Genomic DNA, 22,791 nt, shown 5'->3' with positions numbered 1-22,791 from the left:
GCTCTGGTGTGAGACAAGAAACAGAGCCAAAAACCTCTCCAGCGAACCCCTCCTGCACTCTTATGGAGGACAGCCTGCACGCTGGTTTCAGCAACAAAAGCTCTGCAAGTCGGAGTCCTATGGCGGGGAATCATGTTCTTCTCCACACCCTATGCTGACATCTGGCAGCTGTAGGCATAACTTCAGTGCGATACTGGGAAGGCAGCCAAAACCCTTCCCACAGACTAGCCCCATCTCTTACTAGTGTCTTCTCTCCCCCACCAGCCAGTACAGACCTCCACTGGTTGTGAAAGGGCAGGGATTCTCCATCCAGAGACAGTCTTGGGCAGCTTCCCCTGCCTCTTACCACACAGCTGTCCCAGGTGCCCATTCTAAAGTTCTTAGATCAGCACCCAAACAGAGGGCAAGCTGGGACCTACTTTGGTCTTTACTAGAAATATTGATGTAACAAGTCTGGAAATAGTATTTTCCCTCAGCTCTGCTACAGACAATGACAACACCTTCTCCTAGCCTACCCAAATTTCTCCAATCCAGCAAATCTTTTCACAAGTCTAGTGAAGATCAGACATGGGCTCTCTCCCCATGATTTCTTGTGGTCTGAGTTTTTATGCTGAGAAACTATTTTAAGTGATGGCTAGGTGCAGAACTGTAATGAACAACTGCAGTAATAGGGGTCTATGTTCCATGGAGCTCCTCTGGCCACCTGCAGCGCACACTATTGCCTCCTCAGCACTCCCCTAATAAACATGCCCCTCAGACAGATGACGTTTAAAAATGGGGCTGAGATGACCAGTTTGTCCATACAGCTGCCACTGCTGCTGCTGCTTGTCAGAGGGCAGCTGACCAGTGGTTATTTCTTTTACTTGGCTTGAATTCAAACCAGTAATCTATAAATTAATTGATGCCCTGCTCCCATTTTGTTTAGATCTCTTTCTCCATTGCAGCTTTTTGCATTGTTTTTCCAGAGACAGCTCTGTAAATAGGTATTTTGCTGACATTTCACAGGGTACCTCGGGAAAGAAAATTACCGTAGGTTGTTGCCTACTTTGCCTGAGTTTCCCTCCCCCTGGGAAGAAAGACCTGTTCCTGCCCTTAAAGCAAGGTCTGAGGGGTATGGACTGTCCCTTGCAGCAGCAGATGTGGCCCTCTCTTGCAGCAGTGGGGCTGCCAGAGCAGCAGGTCCAACTCTCCAGGGCTCTTCCTGATTCCTTCCAGCACCTTGTCATAGCTCCACCACCCTCCTTCTATGCAGCATCTGGATTGACAGAGTTTACCTGTGACTTGCATCATGTGCAGCAGCACTTGCACAGCAGTCACTGCTGTAGCCTGTGGACTCAGATTCAAAGTGTGCTGTGGTATGTGGGAACCTTTGGGGCTGCATACCAGCCAATCCAGACACAAGAAGACCGCACAAAACAAATACACTTGTAAGGACTGTTTTTCTTCTCTGCAGCTTGAAGACTCCCACATGCCATCCTCCTTTCTTCCCTGTTCTGAAACAGGAGTTGAACAGGCCCACATGAGCATGCTGATAACAATCCCAAACGGGCTTTTAAAGATCCAGTTGTCTAATCTATGATCTAGATAAACCTATGGGAATACAAGCATTAAAAAATATTAATTACTGTGAGGGATGTTACAACTGTGTGTATTTTTATAGAGAAGAAAGTTAAGTTTTTTATCACAGGCTACTTTAATGATAGTTAATGATTTCTTAATGTATTGAAAAAAAGACATAGTGAAATTTGGTACTTAGGAGCTGAAACTGGAAAAACCCAGAGATGAAACAAGGCAAGAACTATTAATACTGAGAGTAACACTTGAGTTGCCCCCGGGATAACTCCCTAAGGAAAATGGGAATTCTCCATTGTTTTTCTCTGTGCCAGTCAAGACAGTATATATAAAACATATGTTCTTGCTCAAGTTCTGGCTTGAATAATACACATGAGTGTCTGTGTGTGAAGTGTGACAGGATGACCATAACACGATCAAAACCAGCTGACAGAGTACTGGAGGGCAATGGTTTCCTGGCCCTCCCACTGGGTCCTCCCACGAGAAACTGGTTTATGCAGCAAGGTGATCCACAGCTGCCAGTGTCTTATTTTAATGCATGAACTTGTCATTGCTGATTAGAAGAGAAGAAAGGCAGGGGATTGCAACTCTGTATTGTGTCTGTCTGCAAACCCAGGAGAAAGAGAGAAAGAGAACTAGGCACAAAGGCCATTTTCAACATTTTTAAGCTTCTAACACAGGTGGAATTTAGAGAACTACAATATGAAGCCTAAGCTGCTTGTGGAGAGCGACAAATACCTCAAACTGGTGTTTCAAGGTACTGGGGTTTTTTTGTGCAATTTTTTTCCCACACAGGATTGAGCCTTCAGGGGGCTCTGACACATGAACTTTTGGTCTGGCTGGTGTCCTTGCCCATTTGGTAAGTTTTCAGCAGCGCTGTGTCTGGAACACAGTGCTCTCTCCCACCTGCAGAACTGTGACAACTTTGCTTACTAAGAGAAAGAGTTCATTCTGCTCTAATCTTCTGACCCCTCGCTCTCATTTATCTCTTTGTCCTTCTATTTAGGTATCTTGGATATGGTGCTCTGAACAAAGCAGTCTGTGCTTGTGTTGTGATAAGGATAGTCTAACAGTGTAGTCTGGCAGTGCCAAGCTAAGTGTCTTGGATCGGCCAGAGAGTTTGTTTTGTCAATAAGGTACTTGCTGTTTATAGTAAATTTTACTTTTTGCTGAATGATTTGTCTGCAGATTGCAAAGACCTGACATACAATGCTTGAGCAGCCATATTAAAGACCACTGCCAAGGGAAATAATTTGGGAACAGTGAGATACTGGTTGTTCTGACAACCTTCTCCTTTTGAAGACAAACTATTTTTCTATTTTAATGGAAATTTAATGGAAACCATGATTTATTTTTTTTAATAATAATTCTGTGAAATACTTTAACAGACATGACAGAAGATATAAGGAGGCATATCTTTGAAGAATAATTGCATTAAATACATCGCAGAACATTGTTATGTGAGTGCTGATGTGGTTCTGGGCCTCCAGGGGTTAAAGCAAGGTGTGCACAGGCAATTCTTAGGGAGGTACTTTGTTATACAAAGTTCAGTGGCTGAGGAATGTCCTGGCAGTCAAGCTTCATTGCCTGGGAAAAACACAAGGCCAGATATTGACATTTCAGTGAGTGATATGATCCGGTTGGCTTTGCTGGTGCAAATGAGAGAACTTGACCAGTGCCTTTAAGGGAAGAATAAAAATAGCTTATAAAATTGAGATTAAGAAATATTCTGTTTGCATGCTGTAGTTGAAAGAAGCAAGAATAGGATGGGAGCATGAAGGGAATAGGTCTTTCTCATTTTGTCTTTGGCTAGCCTCAGTTCAGGAGTGGACTCTGTAAAGCATGAAGCTACATTTTGCCCTCTGCAATAATTATAGGAAGGCACAAATTGTGCTGTTTCTGATTATTTATTACAATTCCTTGATCACTGGGCATAATGATTAATACAGACTCACACACAACATGCAGACTGTAGGCAACTGGAGCCCTTTCTACTGGGAACTGCTGGTGAAATCTCTTTGGATGATACTGTCCCAATACTCAGCTTGATCTCTGCCTGTATTCCTGCCTGTCCTTGCTCACCTGTCCAAATGGGAGAGCTCCTCACCAGATGCCTGTTTCTTTTCAGTTCTTTGCCTCTCTCTACTTGGCTCTCCAGCTATCCCTGTGTAGTGCGTTCCTGCTCTCTGCCTGAACCAGCTCTGTAATGCGTGCTTTGTCTCTTAGCTAGGAACAGGCAGCTTCATTCAACCAAATTCCCATGGAACTGGAAACAGATGAGAAATCTAAAGCGAACCCATCTTTAGGGAACTGCAGTGTCCTCAGAGTCTTTGGAAATCTGACTACTTATTTGGATAATGAGGTGTAGATTTCAGAGTCTGCCTTTATTCACTCCAGTGTCCAAATCTTGACCTTATGTTTTTAGTTATATTTTTATATTTTGACCACTTAATCACATCAGTCTTTTTATTTTTGCATAGTAAATGATTTGGTACCAAATGTTTCTCTGCCAAGACATCAGTGAAAGCACACTATCAATGTGAGGAAAAAGTTTACAATGAATGTTAAATAAACAGCAGATCTTGAACCAGGCAGTATCTGTGAGCCAGATAACAACTCTTAAAATCTTGTTTAACCATGTCTAGTGAATAGTGTTGCTTAGTGTCCTAGGAGATAATTTTGTTTGGTTCTTCTATGTGCTTCCTTCGTAGATTGTTGTAGCCTGTTTATTTCAGACTGCCCTGTTTTGTGCAAGTAGTCTCAACAGGTGACAAAGTACAGTTTCAGAACATTCCAAGATTTCTCATAACCACTCAAGATACCATCATTCTGGTGCAGCCCTTCACCAACAAGACAGACTCATTTTCTTGAGATGAGACCAACTGTCATGGCAGCAAAGGGTCCATGTGGAAGGTCCATGGAAAATGGCTGGAAAGATACACATCAGAACGATTGTTGTTATCTCCACTGAGGGGAGCCTCATATAGACATTTTAAAAGTATCTCTAATGGAAATAATGAGCCTGATAATGGAATAAGTAAAAAGTAGTTGCTGAACCTGAAGAGCAGAACAAAGGGCCTTTTGCCTTAAAAGACATTGGTCTGAGACCCATGTCTCTAGGGACATTTTGTCCTACCATGCCCATCTGTCTCCAGTCCCTTTTTACTGGCATTTGCATGCTCTGGTCTGCGCAACACAAAAGGAGAGGGCATAGAACATAAGCTTGGTCAGCCTGGGGTGTCAGGGAGTAGCCAGGGCAGAGGGCAGCAGCCAGTAGCACATGGTGTGTGCACTCACTTGCTGCTACTGCCCAGGCTCCTGAGGCAGTAAGAAATCACCAGTTCTTGGTATAACACAGGGAATACACTCCTTTATGTCACCATATGGTTATATAAGGCATTTCTGCATGTAAAGTAGCTCAGTAAGTGATGGCCTGATGTCTGAATAACATATTTTGTGTGTTGGCAGCTATCATTAGAAATGCTTGAGGCCTCGGACCTGTTTGTTTAAGCCATTTTACATGAGAAATGGCCACAGTACATGTACAGGTTGGTGTCCTCTGGTCAGGAGACCATTATACTAGTTTGTTTTTCATCACTGTCATGATGGCACCAGCCTCATGCCCTCGGGTTGCCGACAACGAGTGAAGGGTGCTCCATCTAGAGCTTCAGATGGACCTCCCGCCCTTCAAGGCTCCAGTGGCAGCAAGGGCAGCGTGCTTCTGTAGGTACCAGCTCCTAGCCCGTCTGCTCCACAGAAAACGGCGCTGCCCTGGTGGTCTGGGGGTGGTTTGGGTAGCATCAGCTCCGAGGTCTGGGAGATGAGAGGGAGATCTCGGGAAACTCGGTGGCAGTCCGTGAGGATGCAAGGTGGGCGGAGAGAGAGATGTCCCCGCCCGGGGCGAAGCGCGGCTGCCGCTGTCGTGCCCCGGGACGCCCAGGCACCCTGCGCTGCCCGCCCCACCTGCCTCGCCGCTGAGCCCGGGAAGGGGTTAAAAGCCCGGGGCGGCTGATGTCAGTTCCTGCTCTCCTCGGGAGGGCCGTGTCTGATATTTGAGCCGGGCTCTCCCGCCCGAAGGAAACCGGGGAGGGAATGGTAAAGTGCTGAATGGGACAGGAGCCGTGCCGGGCACCTGCCTGCCGCCCGGCACCGCGCAGCCGCCCGCGGCCAGGGCCGGCCCCGCCGCGCCGCGGGTCGGGAGCCCCGGGACGCCGCCGGCTGCGCCCGTCCTGCCCCGCCGGGCAGAGACCTCCGCGCCGGCCAAGGTGAGCGCGGGCGGGGACGCGCCCCCGGGGCGGGCGAGAGGGCGACCGGGGGCTCTGGAGGGCCGGTCTGCGCGGGGCTGGCTGGCACAGCCTTACTCCCCCAGCTTGGCTTTCTTCGAAGATGACCGTCAGGGGACTGGCGGGAGCATTCTGGGTCTTATGTTGGGGCATCTCTGTTAACTGAGGTTTGCTTTCGGTCTGGGACTTTGGCCCTGAAGAGTCATGGAAGAAGTGGGGGGAGAAATGGCCGCACGAAGGGGGAGATGCGATTCTAGAAGTAAATGTCTGTAAGCTCAGCGGTCTCTTCTGCCTTCCTGCCTTCCTTACGCCTCGGTGTGCAGGGCAAGACCTCTGCAGGTAGAAGAGCACAACTGGGAGCCCTTCTTCCTGCCTCCAGGCACTTTTACTAGCTAAGCCACCTGCGCGGATATTGAGGGGGAATTATTCCCCGCTCCCTCCCACCCCAGGCCCGCGAAAAGCCTTTTCCTTGCCCTTTCCGCAGCTTTTTGTGTTATTTTCTCCCCCACGCCCCTCTCCGCCCATGCTCTGCGCATCTCAGGCCGCGCTCCTGAGCGGGAAATGACTGCGTGGCTGAGCAATTCCAATGGCTTCAGTGCTAAAAAGCTGAGGGTGAGGCGAGTATGAAGTGGAAAGTGAGGTGGCTGGGGACAGGGTGTTGTTTAATAGTAGAGGATTTTCCCGCTCAGTTTTGTCCATTGCCTGTACCGCTGACCCCCTTGATGCCAATTCAGTGACATGAGAAGAACTCTCTTCCCTTTCATTTATCACTTTTCTAGTGATTCCTTTTGTAGTAAGATGGTAGCTAAAAGTTAGACCAATATTCAGCTCTGGTGTTCAGACACTGGTACTTTTTATGGGCAGGTGCTAAGAACTGCGATCCCCTTGTGCTGTGAATCCTCTATGACAGCCTGCGTGAATCTCTTGCTGAGCTGAGCAGATGCATCTGGAATATGGAAATAGGGCTTGTCTTTATTGTTTGCACTGCATGAACAAAGCTGCAAATGCTTTACTTGCATTTGTATCTGCACCTGAAAGTCTTCACATTGATTGATTGTTTCGGCTTTTCAGGTGGAAGTGTACAAAGTCTCCTAAGTATTTTGATTTCTAGTTCTGGATCCACCTACATCTGCAACATCAGCTGATTGTAGTCTGAAAACACAAAGAAAAACCCCCAAACACATGACATCTTGATTTAAATTTCAGCTTCATCAGAATTACAACTGGATATGGACATTCCAAGCAAATATGATCATATTTATTTTGGATATGATATTTAGGGTCAGAACTGTCTCTGGTGTTGGTCAAAACTTATAGACATATGCATGAGACTTCTAATTTTGACAGCATTTAGCAGGTGGTTGAGTAATTTTTTTCTTCCACAGGGTTTTAAGGACTTTTTATCTGCCATTATTGTCACTGACATTTGTTGAATACTTAACATTGAAAATCAAGCTGCTCTTTAAGAAGTGGCTGTATGCATTTATGAATGAAGTTTTGAAAATCTCAGCTTGTTTGAATAGAGTGGCTGTCTCCTATGTTCTGAATCCCTGAAATAAGAGTACTGCCTCAGTAAATATCAGGTTCCCACCTTCTTCTTATGCGTAAGGGTTTAAAAGAGACAGTTTTATGTAAATATATCCTTATAAATTCTTTATCTGATATGAAGAGGACCAATATCTGGGAGAGGAAGGGGAATCAAAAAATGTGCTGAGAAAAAGATGGTTAAGACTTACTAAAAAGGACATCTGAAATGGCAGATCCGATGGAAGTGATTTAAAGGCAGTCTGTCAAAATGAGGTTCATATTGTAATTCGCAGAGTACAGATGAACTGCATACATTCAGAAGAACAGGGGAGAAGGAACAATGTATTTTAATCATAAATGAAAATGCAGAATAAGTTTTGTAAATGAAGTTGTACTCTAGAGATAAATATTAGACATTGTGATACAGTATCTTTCTCTGAAAAAGTGTAAGGTTTTTGCTAGGGGGAAAAGCTATAATTCTAATCTCTAGTCTTCAGAACTCATTTGGTATGATTACACATGGGGAAGTTATTAGCTTAAGTGGAGGAGATGGGGATTAATAGAAGAATGGTAAGATAGACAAATGACAAGAGAGAATGTGACAACACAGTGCTGAGGAGGGGGCGGTTAGATGGTAGGTATTTTGCTCATAGGATTGGCCACTGACACAGGGGATTCATCTAATGACACGAAACAAAATCGCGCATTAGAAGCAACAAAGTGGTCACAAAATCTGGAAGAGCACTCTTAAAATTAGTAGAGGAGGAAAAGATTCAGTTGCATAAACAGTAAGACTTCTTCCAGATACCCAAAACCAAACTGTGCCTTTTAAATGTTAAAAATACTGCCTGTAATTAAAAATATAACCTATACTTATACTAATCAATCACCATGGCCGTGTTGAATTTTGCAATCACAGAATGGTTCAGGTTGGGAGGGACCACAGTCGATCATCTGGTCCAATGTCCGTATTCATACAGGGCCGTCCAAGAGCACGTTGCTCAGTATTGCATTCAGATGGTTCTTGAATATCTCCAGTGAGGAGTGTCCACAGTTTCTCTGGGCAACCTGTTCCAGTGCTCAGTCACCTGCACAATAGAAATTCTTCCTTACGTTCAAATGAAAGTTCCTGTGCATCAGTTTCTGCCCTTTGCTGCTTGTCTTATTGTGTGGTACTGCAATGGCCTGTAGTACAGAATTTCAGAAATCTGGCACAGACCTGAGATTTAATAATCTGTTCCAGTCCATTTGTAACTACCCTCCTGCTCCCCGCATCTGCCATTTACAAAGGAAAAGTCATCTAAGATTGCTCTATTCCGGTTGTGTCAGCTTGTCTGTGAATGTCAACCACCAGTGCAATATGGTTGTAAAAAAAAGGCAAACGCAATCAGATGAGGCATTCCCTACGAGAGGGGAAAGTGCTAAATGCCTTTACACTAGGCTTTGTGGGTGCATGCTGCCTTTCAGATGCAGTTGTGGTCACCCATGGCTATGAAAGGGAGTGAGAAGAGCCAGCTCTTTTATATGATGTGCACTGAAGCTGGAACAGGTACAGAGGGAGAGCAGGGAGCTTTTCTTATGAGACGAAAGGAGCCCCTTGTCTTTAGCCTTGCAAATTGAGGTCCTTAAAGAAAAGTTTTTGATATCTATAAATATATCAAGGGGGAAATATGAGGGAGGAAAAAAACCCTAGCTAAACTGAAGGGTAATAATGTACAAGAATTAACAGATACAAGCTGGTTATGATTATGTTTATGCTGGTAATTAGAAGGCAGCTCATTAGAGGCGTGAGGTTCTAGAATAATAAGAATAGTGGGAGAACTGCCAGCATGGTTCTAGGGAAGGGCAATTTCATTTATGAAAGGGATTATAAAATGCAGTTTTCTGTAGTGATAAAGAATAAAATGCAATGATTCAGGACACCTATCCCATCATAGACCCCCTATTCAGAACGGGGGTATTTTAGTTCAACCAGAAGTTATGGTCTGTGTGGAAAATTACTTTTGCTTTGATGTAAGTTATTCAGTACTTCAGTTTCATTTTGCTTTGTGTCATTAGAGTCCATCCCATTCATTTGTATGTCCTCTTCGGATTTAAACTTTATGAATAAAGACTAAAAGCTTGTATGAAAGCTACATAAAAATATGAAAAATACACTTGTATGAAAGAGAAAATAATTTCATTTGAGAGCTGAATTAATATTTGTATTCAAAACAGTGTTAGCTGTAAACAAAGTTAACAGTGTTGTAGGATCCTTCCATGACTTAGTGCACTCTTTCAGCTTGAGAAGGACTGATAGCACTACCTTACAGGGAAACGCTGCAGTGTTGAAAAGTGTACCAAAGGTAACCTGGTTAAATGCCTGGCAAGGAGTTAAGGCTAGAGATCAGAGCAGTGTGCGGGATGGGCTGTGGAAAAGGATGGCCTCTATTTCTCTAAAGCAGTAAGTGTGCTCCTTGTAGGAAAGTGGTCTTCTTTCCTATTGTGGAGTGTTTTCAGTGCTGCAGTACTGCACATGAACATACCTTTGTCTTGTTTTACTGAAACCTACCCTCTGGAATAGTATTTCACAAGTCATTGGAAAAGTAGGCAACCTGCGGTCTGGGAAACTTTTTATTACTGAACAAAGAAAGCAACCTGAACATAAAATAACTCACAGGTAATGTTTATAGCCAAAGGGTAGAAATTGCATCTTCCTTAACTCGGAACATCAGATGTGTAGCTGGATAGAGGGGTTTGTTGTGTTATGTGTACTCACACTATTATGTATACTCATTGTAATTTGAATCTCAAGTCTTACATGCAGAACATGAACCAGGTATCCTGACAAGTGGATACAACTGGAGGGACATCTTAAACTTTTCCTTCTGCGGAGAAAGGCAGATGTAAGGACAATGAGGCTGAGTGACTTGGTTGCTTTCTTGCAAATCCCAGACTGTTCCTTCATCTGTCACTGTTTGGGACTTGAGAGGTTGCCTGTGAGCTGGTGAGAAGTTCCTTTAACAAGTAAGGATTTAATTGTTCTGACGAAGCTGCGCTAACAGCTGTTCTAGTTTTGTAAACATTTGTTATTGTTTGATCATATAGCTGGCTGCTGGACTGCAAGCACTGAGTTGACCTTTTTGTTTCTGAATACCTGAATTTGGTTAAGAACATCTATTGTCTAAGTGTTTGGGTCTTTTATTATAAGTATCTGAAATGTCTGAACTGTTACTGAGTAGGAAAATAAAAGGTCTTCAAAAACTACAGCTTTCTCCACTTTCTGGGGCTGTATATATTTCTTGTTGTCTACAAGGACTTCAATAGAAGGGCATATTTTGTCTTTAGCCCTAATTTATTCCTGTATGGATTCTCTTTGTTTTAACAGAGCAATTGTTTAGATACTGGGGCACTTCCACTCTTACTGTCAACTGACTGTGTCAAGTAGTTAGGGATTGGGAACAGTTGCTTAATACATCACATCATCTTAACACAGTCTGTTTGAGATAAGGCCCTGGTGACCCAAGCTGAAAATGTGTGTTTGATACCTGAGGCAGGAGGTTTTAGTGACTTGAGGGTTTACAGCCATACTGGAACAAAGAAGGCAGGAGTAATAAGTATTCCTAATCTCTGGGTAGAGGCTGAGCAAGACTGTAAGGGTGGCAGTAATGTTGTTTCTGGAATATACAGTATAATGCATTAGTAAATTATTTACTCATTCTAAAGGTAAATGTTTATCCATTAAGAGTGACCTCTAGCAGAGGGCAATATCAGTGACTCAGGGCAGTACCACTTCATCTTCTGCTTGGAGAAGAAATGGCCTTTGTTACCAGTTCTGTAAGAGGGACCAAGGAAAACTAGTCACAGAGGTGATAAGTTTGTCCTTCTAAAATACATACTTTTTTTCCCTTCGATTCTGTAGGATTTTTAGAGCACCTCAGACGACATCCTAAATGGATGATTAACATCACAATGGCAGAACTCACAGTGGAGAATGGCAGCTGTATGGACTGGCAAAAGCGATGCCTTATGTTGGAGTCCCAGCTCTTCAAATTCCGCTTGCAGGCAAGCAAGATCCGAGAGCTGTTAGCTGAGAAGGTGAGGCAGAGGTGACTTCTTCTACTTTGTGATGAGTTGTGACACAAAAGCAAAAAATCTACTAATGCCAAGCTATCCAATATATCTGTTACTTGCAGTGAGGATTACTCTCTTGATTACAGGACATCTTTGCTCTCTGCTTTATCAGTGGAGATGCAGAGATGTGCCTGTCATGGTGTAAAGTGGCATATAAGAATGAGCTTTGCTTACTATGAAATCACCAAGTATTTGGAGTCTAGTGGAAAACACTGTACCAGCAAGATTCTGGATATCTGAAGTGACTGAGACAACAGAGCAAATATGGATGTTTGGGTAAGAACAGCAGGATCATAACTTGCATGGCAACAGAAAAGCTTTTAACATTATAGCATTATAGCAAATTATGCTATAATGTTAAAAGCCCAAACAGGGATACATGTATTGCCATAGTGTTAGAATAAAACTTCATATCCAGTCAAAACATTCTGGGGATACTGAAGAGCAAGGCCAGATATTTTGAGATCTGGATGTTGGAAACTTATATGGCATCTGTTGTTTTAGAGACATCTTCTACTAATGTCTTTCAAGTGCCCTCGAGTGAGTTTGTTTGCATTCTAGAGGAGAGAACTGGTAAAGATCTGAGGATTTTATTGGAGTTTTATTTTTTGCTTGTTTTTGTCATGGTGTGATTTTTTTGTGATTTTTCTTAGCCTTAAATGGTGTTGTTTTTCAATTAGAATTAAAGCTATTTCACTAAATGTGTATGAAGTCCAAATTTGTAGGTTGCTGGGGGGCTCATTTTTTTCAAAATGTGGCTCACGTTATCACAGTTCAGTCCAAGATTGCTCAGATATTCAATTATTATATAGGAAAGCGAGAAGAGTTTTACTAATGAAGTCAAAATCTGTACAGCTGACTGCAATTTACTATACCCAATGACAGATCTGTTCGAAACTCACTTTTCCTCCATTCTGCATTATGTAACTTCGATGTGTATATTCTTGTTTGTTGATTTTGGATGTAAAAACATCCTGATGACAGCCACTTGAGAGTGGCGTAATTTTCATCCCTGCTTTCACTAATTACATTTTCACTATTGCCATATACTGCATGAGACATTTTTTCCACCCTTCATATTTTAAGGAATTGTGCAATTCCTTAAAATAAAAAAGAATGAAGAGATGAAATGAAATGAAGAGATGAAAAAGAAATGAAGAGATGAAAAAGCAGCTTTTTCATCTCTTCAAATTAATTGCTGAGATGGACCTTAGTGATTACTTACCTTGAAAAAGATTGAAAGGTGTTGTAAAGTCTATTTAGATAAAGGCACATTAAAAAAAACCCACAAACACGTATAGATGTGGAACAGGTCTGCTAAAGACAACCAGTATTCATATGCAGTATTTGTAAGTTTGCTGCCTTATGAGATCTGTGTCCTTGTGCTTTATTAATTTCTGCTTTGAGAAACTTCCTGACTACCCACACATGAGACAAGCACACGTTATTGGACTTCCTTATTGGAGAAGAGACTTGGCAGATATTTTGACTGTCTCTTCAGTGAAGTTTGTGGGTCATGGCAGAGAATTAAATTTTCATCTACTTCAGGGGCCTGGCTACCATTTATCCAGCCTTTTAGTCAAAGCGATGCTCCTTTTGCTGAGATTAAGGAGTAGCTTGGTTCAGTGATCAGGTTATTCTGTAACTACTTCTACAGTGCTGTTGTAGCTTTACTTGAAGGGTCAAAGAGCTAACAGGCTTGCAATTCCTAACTCCAAATGTCATGTGGGAAGGGGGGAGCCTCAGCAGGAACCATGGCATAGCTCCAGCAGGCTCTCCTGCTGCAGGTAGACTCAGACACACAGTGCTTATGCTGAACACTTCTCCTGGGAAGTGTCCTGGGCCTTGGGTTCCCAGCTGGTCTGTAATGACTTGCTCGGAGACCTTCCTCCCCTTCTCCTTGGTCACCACAGGACACCCCAGCAGTCACAGCAACAGGGGCTCCTGTCTGTGCTGCATCCTTCTCATCCTCAGTTGGGTAGTGATGCAGAACTGAAGGAGGTGTTTTTTTACGTCTAGTGATGGCAGCTTCAGGGATTTTTGTCATAGGTTTTATAGCAACCTGTGATTTGTAAGGTTTTTTTTCCTCATTATGAGGAAAGGAAGGTTTTTTGGGGCAGTGAGGGGGGATGATCTTGGAAAAATGCAAAGTCTGCACAGTTTGAAGCTGTGTGCCAACCTGTGGCAAGCACTGTCTTGAGATCCTCCCAATAGGGTTTGCAGTAACAGGAAAAATATTATTTTTTTAAAAATACTTGTAGATGGCCAAAGTGAAGAACAGTGTTAACAGGGATGTGATACTTGCTCACCAGCTAGGTTGTCGTAGGTCTGGAAGTGACTGTAAGGCTTGAAAACCTGATCCCCACTTCTTATTCTTTATAACTAATTTTATGATTTCAAGACAGGTTTTACTATTTAAACTCGCAAAACCCCCAACCATTCATGCCTGGCACTGGTAGTACAATGTGCTCTAACAGTTTAAATGCTTGAGATTTTTAAAATCCGCTTAGATTGAATAATCTAGATCGCTGTTCAGAACATGGGGAATTTAAAACCCAGTGGTTTAACTGCCAATGCCCTAGTTCACATGGTGTGAACTTCCACGTTGATAGCCTGGTCTCAGCTATCGAACAGAGCTGCCCAAGATGCACAGAGCCTGGCTGGGGGTTGGTATGGCAGATGAGCCTTAGCCCCTGGTCACCCAGACAAAGCTCTGCCATCCTGCTGGACCCCACAGGGAGCGAGACCCCTGAGTCCTACCTTGTGGACATTAGCAGGGATTGCTTTGGAAACTGGCAGTTGTTTTCACCCTGATTTTCTTGTGCACATGCAAGAAAAAGGGATACTCCTCTGCTGGTGAGTGGCATACCAGGCCGTTGCCTCGGCAGCAAGTTGACCTGGTTAAGAGTGAGCTCTGGAACAGAACAGCAGGAGAAAAATGAAGCTGAGAGGTATAGGAGATTTTTTTCACTCAGTTTTATGTAGCTTCCTCTGAGCCATCAGGAGAGGGAAAGCCCGTGTGAATGGTTGATAGGAAGATCTTTTGCAGTTTTTAGAAGGGCCATCTAGGTAACTTAACCTGCTTCTGTCTTATTTCAATAAACAACATTTGGAAAAAGAATCTTTTGTCTCAGGCAAGCATGGCTATTCAACTAGTCCTGTTTCTTCCATACAAGCTGTCTGGGCTAGCGATTGAAAGAAGAGTTCCATGCATTTGGCTTGGTTATTAATTTTTTTGTGTGACTTGGGTCACATTGCTTAGTAGCATTTGTCAAATTATAAAGCATTTTGAATGAAAGGACCCATGTAAATACCAAGCATTATTATTAATTCATTGAGGGATTTGAAAGAGCCTTACAAGCATGTATGTATTAAATCTGAATGTGCTCCAGTGAGAGTGCTGACACTGGGGATGAGTGAAATAATGATTTCATGTACACCAGGAACACAGCAGTTATTTAAGAGTTCATAGTAGGACAACCCAACAATGTAGTACAGGAAATTAAGACAAATACAAGTTCATTTAAGGCTACAGAAGGAATTAGGGTGACAAAAGTAATTGATTTGGCTGGAACTTAGCCAAGTCGCCCTGCTTGCGTAAGTTTCATAACTTTTTAGTGATTAGGAATGGTCCCAACATAGATTCTCTGTCCTGATCAAGATCCATAACTGCTAGCAATGCGAAGCAACTGCTTTGGGACAACAAGGAGTTATTCAGTCAGAACAGTCCTATCTTCTTAACCTGAATTTTTCGTGGAGATTGCTCACCTTGTAGAGGAATGAATTATTAGTTTAAGATAATATCTTGGTAAAAAGGCCCAGAATTTCATCTGTGCTGTGAGTGCAGACCCTGTCAATTAATCAGAAAACTAGGAGAGACTATTGATTCTGAAACTACTGTCTTAAACAGTCTTTGTTTCACAAAGTGTATTATGTCTCCCCAATAGTTATGTTTAGTGTCTCTCTTTTGCCAATATATTTTGCTGCTGCCCGTCTGTGGTGATGACTGTCCAGATACTAATAGATAAGGGCATGGATACATCAATATTCTGAAGGGGACTCATATTCATGGAGCACAGACCACTGCTATTCATGTTAGATTGCCTTGAACTCAGTCTTCAAGAAGGCTCTTTGGTCAGAGCAGCTTTCTATGGCTGCACTCCTCTGTGGTATCTCTCTGTTCCTCTGCCAAAGAAGCATCCTTGATTTGGATATTAAGTTACGGAGACTTTTGTATTTGATTGTTCCACTGAAAAAGCAAACGTGAGAGGTATCATGCTAAATGTAGCAGGTTTTGATCTTCATGGTTTTAATCTGTGTCATTGCTTTTATATTTACATGACTGCTGAGGTGTCTACATGTATTTGCCTTTTGACGTGTTTGCTGGTAGGGGTCAGTCTGCTCTTGTGTCAGTGAGCATGTATGGAAAGAAGAGTTGTCTTGCTGCCATATGAGGGAAGGCAAATGGAAACGGGGGAATGCTGCCATGTCCATTCTGGGTGATCAAACCAAGAGGAATAAGTCCATTTTCAGATATATTGGTTTGGTCCTGTTAGTGACCAACCTGAATACTTGGCTCCAGTGTTTTATCAAAAAGGCATTGAAGAGAAAAGGAGCTTAGTTCCCTTTATAGTTTTTCTTCTTCAGGCATGATTCTTTTAATCTTCTGAAGATTCTTCTATGTCATTCTTTCCATTGTAAAACATAAGTAAGTGCAGCAAACTCCATGAAGCATTCCTCAAATTTTGCATCTTGGTGGATAAAACTTAGTGTCGCTGACTTCGTATTACTGGTCTTAAATCTGAGACCAGTCAAAGCAGTCCAAGTGAAGATGACCTTGGCAAACACCAAATGAGAGGCTATGTTGATATTTAAAGAAAAATTTAAAACAAAACCAAACAATTAAAAGAAAACCACCAAAACATCCCCCAAACCAACCACAACCTACCAAAAAAGGGCTCTACTGGTAAATTATTAGAAGAACCCCAGGTACATCTGATTTTATGAGAATGAAATGACTAATAAACATTTAGAATAAAATTCAATTCAGTGTCCTTTGACTTCAATAGCAGCAATATTCAGATGTTGAATCACATAATTGTCAGTTTGCAAAGCTCTTTAAAAAGAAAAGAAGCATAGGAAAATTAAGATCACTGTTAATCTTGTCAGTTATAAGTCTGTGATGCTTTTGAAGCCAAAGCAAAGTATTCAGTGGTTATAATGTGACATTATAGAGAACCTGCTGTGAGCTTTCCAAGATATATTCATTTTTATTTTCCATTGGGAATGAATCCTAGCTGAAATAAGATCAGAGAAGAATGGTACACTGTAGACAGGCTCCTTGCAGGGTCAGCCCACGGTGTGTAAATTGTAGAGATGAGGTCAGGACTTTGGCACTGTTCCTTTGACCCATGTAATGAATGATGAAGCTCACTAATGAGAAAATGGTTCTGGTGTATTCACAGTAGGGCAGAAGACTGGAAAAGGTCAAAGGCTTTTTTTTTCTTGGTCAAAGCTGTCCAGTTAACTCAAAATATGCCAAAGATCTGTAAGCTTGCACAAGTGCTGAGTAAAACATGAATTTCCAGGTGATGCTAATTTATTTTCTTTCTTTCCCCCCTCTTCTTTCTTTTCTGTCTCTGAAGATGCAGGAATTGGAACAGAGAGTGATAGAAGCCGAGCAAAGAGCTGAGGATGCAGAGAAACAGGTAAGAGATTCTTTGATGGCGGCTCTGGTACAAGTCCAGCAGTTAACTCACTCTGAATTCCTTCCAGTCTAGCATACAGACAGCAATCTGCAGTGTTATTCCCTGCTAGGGAAAAACTGATTTACAGTGGTGCATGGATTTTCTGGTCTACTTCCTAGTCTGTGAGCCTTAGCTGTGAGCAGGGCCTGAATATGTTGAACCCTAAGTGAAAACAAACACCTTACACCTTTCTGTCAGCTTCACAGCCTTTACCCCCTCATCCATGACAGGCATGCTTGGTTGTGGAAAAGGAAGGGGATGTTGTACCTCAGGATTAAATTGCAGAGATAAGGCTGCTTGGCAGGTCCTCAGGAAACAAATACTTAAGAGTACTGGTGAGGACTTGTCTACAAGTAGAAAAGGTTCTGTGAAAGAAGTAGTGTTTGTAGACACACCCTTATCACTTGTTTTGGACTTCAGTAATTACTGCTCTGGCTTGGGAGCCCATGGAGAAAAACAGTAAGAGCTTAATTCATTGTCTATTACTGTAATCATCTAAAAATTAGGCATATTGTCTAAACTAGTTCTTCTATGCTTCTTGAATAATGGAGAAGAGAGGCACACTTCAGCTTGTGAACAGGCTATAGAGAATAATAGACCTTTGAGAAGCAGACATACTGCACTCTAAGGACTATTATAGAAACATAAGAATCAGGATGAGCCAGGTAGTTTGAGCTCTTGAATCACTGCAGATCACTGCTGAAGGGAAGGCTTGAAGTGAATGAGCTCCCTCCAGCTGGACAAGGCCTGCAGGACTGAGCACTTAGTCATGGGTTGAAAGGCAGAAATTAAAGCCACAAAGCCAAGAATGACTCTCAAGGATGATTTCAGAAGTGAAGGACTGAATAGGCAGTGTTATAAGCACTGGGAGACATATCACCTGGGAATCAAGAACTTGGAGTACCTGGAAACGTGTTCTGTCTGCAGAAGATATTTTTCCCCTCCAGTTTGATATTGACATCAAGATTTTTTACTGACCAGCTTAATTCTAGGAAAGATGCTATGTCTTGACAGTGTGCTGTTGGCTTCTATGCTAGATCAGCAACTACCAGTGAAGAGCAAGAGTTGTTTTCAAGAGTGGTACCAGCCAAGACAGGCAAGGGTAGCGCAATACAGGCAGAAATGAGGATTGCCTTCACTCACCTGCCACCAGCACTTCTGTAGCCATATGCTGGCAGGTCCTAAAGGCTAGCAACCCTCAATATTTGCCTTTCCAGCAACCTTATCCACATCCAGAGATAAGTGTTCCTAGAGAAATGCTACATTGCTGCCTGACAGCCTGAAGAAGTGACAGCATGAGAGTAGGACCATTCCCTTCCACTAATGAGTACATTCACCGTGAATGAGAGGCAGCCAACAAATGAGAGGGCTCCACATCAAGTGCAAAATCCCTTGTTATCTTTCTCTCCAGGAGTCTGGGGGGTTGGATTTGTTAATTCAATGGACTCCCTGTAGCTGCCAGCCTCAATTAAGGAAATCACATGTTTGCAGTCCCCTCGCTGAGCCTCTAGTACAGAGTCAGCATTTGGGCATCAGACAGGAAGGAGGGGCCATTTCTTTTTACTATAATCACCCTAAACTCTAATGAAAGCACATCCGACTCAGCAGGCTTAGTTTTCTGGCTCGGATGTTGGGTGCTTACCTTTCTGATCCAGTATGAGGAAGAGGCAGTTTGCTTCTCTGCCTAATACAGGCAGACAGGAGGACAAAACACAGCTTCTGCAAGTATGAAGTGTAGGCTGCTCAGCAGAGCATGACTAACCCTCTTGCACAGACTCTGTGAAGTGCTCACATTGCTCCCTGCATTCTGTCTTTCTGGTTCTAAGTTCATGCTACATTTATGGTATTTGGAGTTGGTTTCTTTGCAGATTTAGTTTCTTTGAGGTGTGTTGGAACCAGACATTTTCCCATCATAAAATGCTGCAATTAGTACGTTTGAGTTAAATTGAAGGGATTCCGTTCATCTTTAGAAATGAAGTCTCTAAATCCATTGTAATAGAATGAGGTAATGGTAAAATGGAATGACATTACTGAGAAACAAAGCTTTTGAAGAAAACAAAAAAATTTGCTAAAAACCTGAAATGCTTCAGTAGCCACTGGATTTTAGTGGATTGCAATTTTGTCTGTAGTGAAGGAGAACTACAGCGATCTTTCTCTTGCTGAGATGAAGAAGTCTTGGCACTGGCAGGAGCTCAAAGACAGGCAAATCTTTTGAAAAATCAAACATTGTAACTCCTTAGCAGGTCTGGAGAGAAGACTTGGCAGAAAGACAGGAGTTGCCAAAACAATGTCTTAAGCTGGGGATAGGAGGATGAAGGACCTCCATAGTACATTTTCGTATAGAAATTTTAATCTGAAGCAAATGGCCAGGGGTTTGTGGTATATACCTTGGTAGCGAATGAGGTAAAAAACTGGCCATGATACTGGAAAGGAGAAAGGTGGGGTGTACCCTGTCCATATGTGTATGGAGACTATGGTGCCTGTATGGTGTCTTTGATTAATAATTTGATTGTAATGTCTCACAACCCATGATGCATTTATCTGTTCATGGTTCAGTTTGCATCTGTTACTGCTTCAGCATTACAATGTTCCTTCCACAAATGTGAATATAAACTGTGACCTGAAGGTTGTTGTGGTTTTTGATGTTTTATTTTTCCTTTCCTGACTTGAAAAATAAGAAACCCACAAATATTCTCATTTATTTTCATTCTCTTACCAATACACAATCAGTTCCTAGATTTATATTGGTTTGTTTGGTGGTTTTTGGGTTTATTCAATTTCCTTCTGATTACCATTACAGGTCAGAGTTATGGAAGAGAAGATAAAACTTGCCAATGTGAAGACTGGTGAATCTGACAGCACCCTGCACAAGAAGTACCAGGAGCTGATGTGCACAATGCAAGGAAAGGAGGATCTCATCAACAAATTGGAGACACAGCTAGCAAGACAGGTAGAGATATTTTTTACAGGGAGGCGTGTAGGTTTCATGAGTTAGAGGGATTCTGTAATGTATATTTCAAAGATAGGGACTATGTCTCATTACAAGTTAGTCTCTCAGTTGCCTCCAGATCAGCTGTAAGATGATGTCCAGCCCAGTACAAGATCCTCTCTTTCCTTTTTGGACAAAACATCCACCCAGCTTCAGCAGCCCATGTCTCTTCACCATTGGAGATCAGTCAATGTGCCTAAAGGACTTATGTTAGTGCTGAGACCCTACATTGTAGTGCTGCAGTCTGGCCACAGTGTTTCTCTGGCTTTTTGGAACAGTGATTGCTTTCCAAAACCATTGTGTAGCCCATCTCTGACTCTGTTCATGCTGCTTCTTGGGAGGGGTCTTTTCCCAGCCTTCAGCAGTCCTCCAGCATAGTTCATCTCTTGTTATTATAAAAGAGCAGCTGTTTTTCAGTACAGATAATTCTTAGTCTCTCCCTTTTTCAGATGGTGGAAAAAAACTGCTACATTTCCAGCAGGGCTTGTATTTCAGTTCTAGTAAAGGCCTTGCCCTGTGGTTTTTATAATGTGAGGAATGAGGTATGCTTATGTGTTGCTAAGTAAATAACTTAAATAGAAGTAAAATTTTACCAAAAAAAAAAGAAAAAATTACTCGGCCATTTGAGTTACATTGAACTAATTGCCACCCATTTCAAGGGCTGTTAGTAGAAATCTTGTTCCAGCAACAAGAGGCAAAATGAGCATCTAGAAATGAAAGCCAAAGCTTGGCAATTCCAGACAAGAAATACTCGTTATCAGAGTCACTGGTTTAATTTCAGAATGGGATGAGATGGTGGCAGGGCTAGAAGGTTACTAAGGGTCCCTGTAAAGCATCCTATTTGTTTTCACTGGGATGGGAAGAGCCATGGAGTTCAGAGCATCATTAAGAGAGCACTGAGGGCATGTCTGGGCTGCACAATAGTGTGGGACACTAAGAATCTCTAATTGCTTTTGGAACTTAAAGCACAATAACTGCATCTATGGCTGCCGTGTCTGAGTGAATTGGTTCAGCTTAGAGGCAGGGCTTACTGCGCATGGTGACAATGCTGTCATGTCGCTGTTCTACTTTAGATCCCTAAATAAAGTTCACCATATGGTGTAGTAATCCGAATCTTTTATCTCTTGGACCATGTTCCAGGACAAGTCCAGGTTACTAGGGATTCAAAACCAGCTCCCATGTGATGGACATTCAGAGATGGTAGACCTACTATATGTGCTAGATCATTTCAGACTTGTAGGCACATCTAGTATGCTAACTCCTGCAGAAGTTGAGGCTTGATGGTTAGGAGCACACACAGTCATATAAAAGGAAAAAAAAAATCTTCTTGAAGCATCTGATTTGATTGCTTTTATTTCATTATGCTCAACTACAATTGTTATGGCTGCCTATAATGTTGCTTGGGTCTACTTTAAAGTCAGCAAACATATTTGAACAAGAGCCCTTAAATGTGCGGTTGTGGTGATAAATAGCACATGGTGATTAAAAGTGATGTGAAAATGTGGGAAATTTTGTGGGGTCTATTTATCTGTGTGAAAAATTTAAAGTGGAGGGAAAGACTGATATTTTTTATAATTATAATTGCTGGTATTATTTTACTTCAGAAAAAAAAATAGAACAGGGAAACCACCAGCTGCTACTAGAGGGTATTACCTTTGTCCCTTAATTGGAGAAACCAGGGCTGATGTGACATGCAGCATATTGTCCTCCTCTCTTCGTCCCTCTGTTGTTCCTGGAATTGATTTCTTCTTGTAGTTTTTTAAATCATTGTGTAGACAGGAGAGTTTTCATTGGTGTTGCTTCTGATGAAGCCGTGCAGAAGATAAAACAGAAAGCTTCAGGTGATCATAGTGTTAATTCAGCATCTTTCAAAGGAAATTTCCAGAAAAGTTAAAAAACACAGCTGAGAAATGATGTAGCAGTATTACTCAAGCAGATACTTGGGGGAACAATGGTCATTGTGCAAATTGTCAGTATTGCAATAACACCTTTGTGTGGACTAGAACCTGTTCTAATGGATATGTAAACATACAACCACTTATAGCATCTGAAATCCTCCTAGCAGGTCTTAGGCATGATCTTGATATTTTTAAAGGTCAGGTTGTAGAGCATTTTTCTTTTTTAATTTGCTTTCTCAATGAGAATATTGTATGTGTGTGTGTTAAATGTGTTGTTCATATTTGCATCTTGTGCACCTTGAAAGGTTCTGCTCTAGACTCATACTTACTGCAACTGAATCCCTTTTGCTTGGAATGATTGGTATTTTACAAATCAGTTATAGGCACTGCTTAATTCTTATTAGCTTTGGCCAATAATGTGTGTGTAGGCTGTAGGGAACACTACAGATCCTCAGCAGCAAACAGCAACATTGCAAAACCATCTGAAACAGAAAAAGTTGCAGATTCTACTCAAACTGTGGTAGGTTTGTTACCTGACCTAGGTTTTACTAATAAACAACAAACTTTTGAAAAGACTCTGAATTTGACTCTAGGGACCATATAAGACAAATTAGAACTTGATTTTTTTCAGAGGCCAGCTGAGAAATTGTATCCAAGTAGCA

At 42.2% G+C, this 22,791-nt stretch overlaps 1 protein-coding gene across 1 annotated transcript in view; it reads left to right on the top strand.

The window, feature by feature from the left end:
- Positions 1 to 11,318: 11,318 nt before the first annotated feature.
- The window catches only part of PLEKHH1 (pleckstrin homology, MyTH4 and FERM domain containing H1), a gene marked incomplete at both ends in the record, with an annotated part of 41,947 nt that continues 30,474 nt past the window's right edge, over positions 11,319 to 22,791 (top strand). The window contains 3 exons of the mRNA XM_084207532.1: positions 11,319 to 11,459; positions 17,141 to 17,203; positions 20,043 to 20,192. Of these exons, the coding sequence (XP_084063658.1) occupies positions 11,319 to 11,459; positions 17,141 to 17,203; positions 20,043 to 20,192 (354 nt within the window). The remainder of the gene's footprint in view (positions 11,460 to 17,140; positions 17,204 to 20,042; positions 20,193 to 22,791) is intronic.

The sequence above is a fragment of the Fringilla coelebs genome (assembly GCF_963513975.1).
Source record: "Fringilla coelebs genome assembly, chromosome: 6".
NCBI lineage: Eukaryota > Metazoa > Chordata > Aves > Passeriformes > Fringillidae > Fringilla > Fringilla coelebs.
The sequence above is the reverse complement of the archived record's forward strand: the minus strand, read 5'-3'. Positions and strand labels throughout refer to the sequence as shown.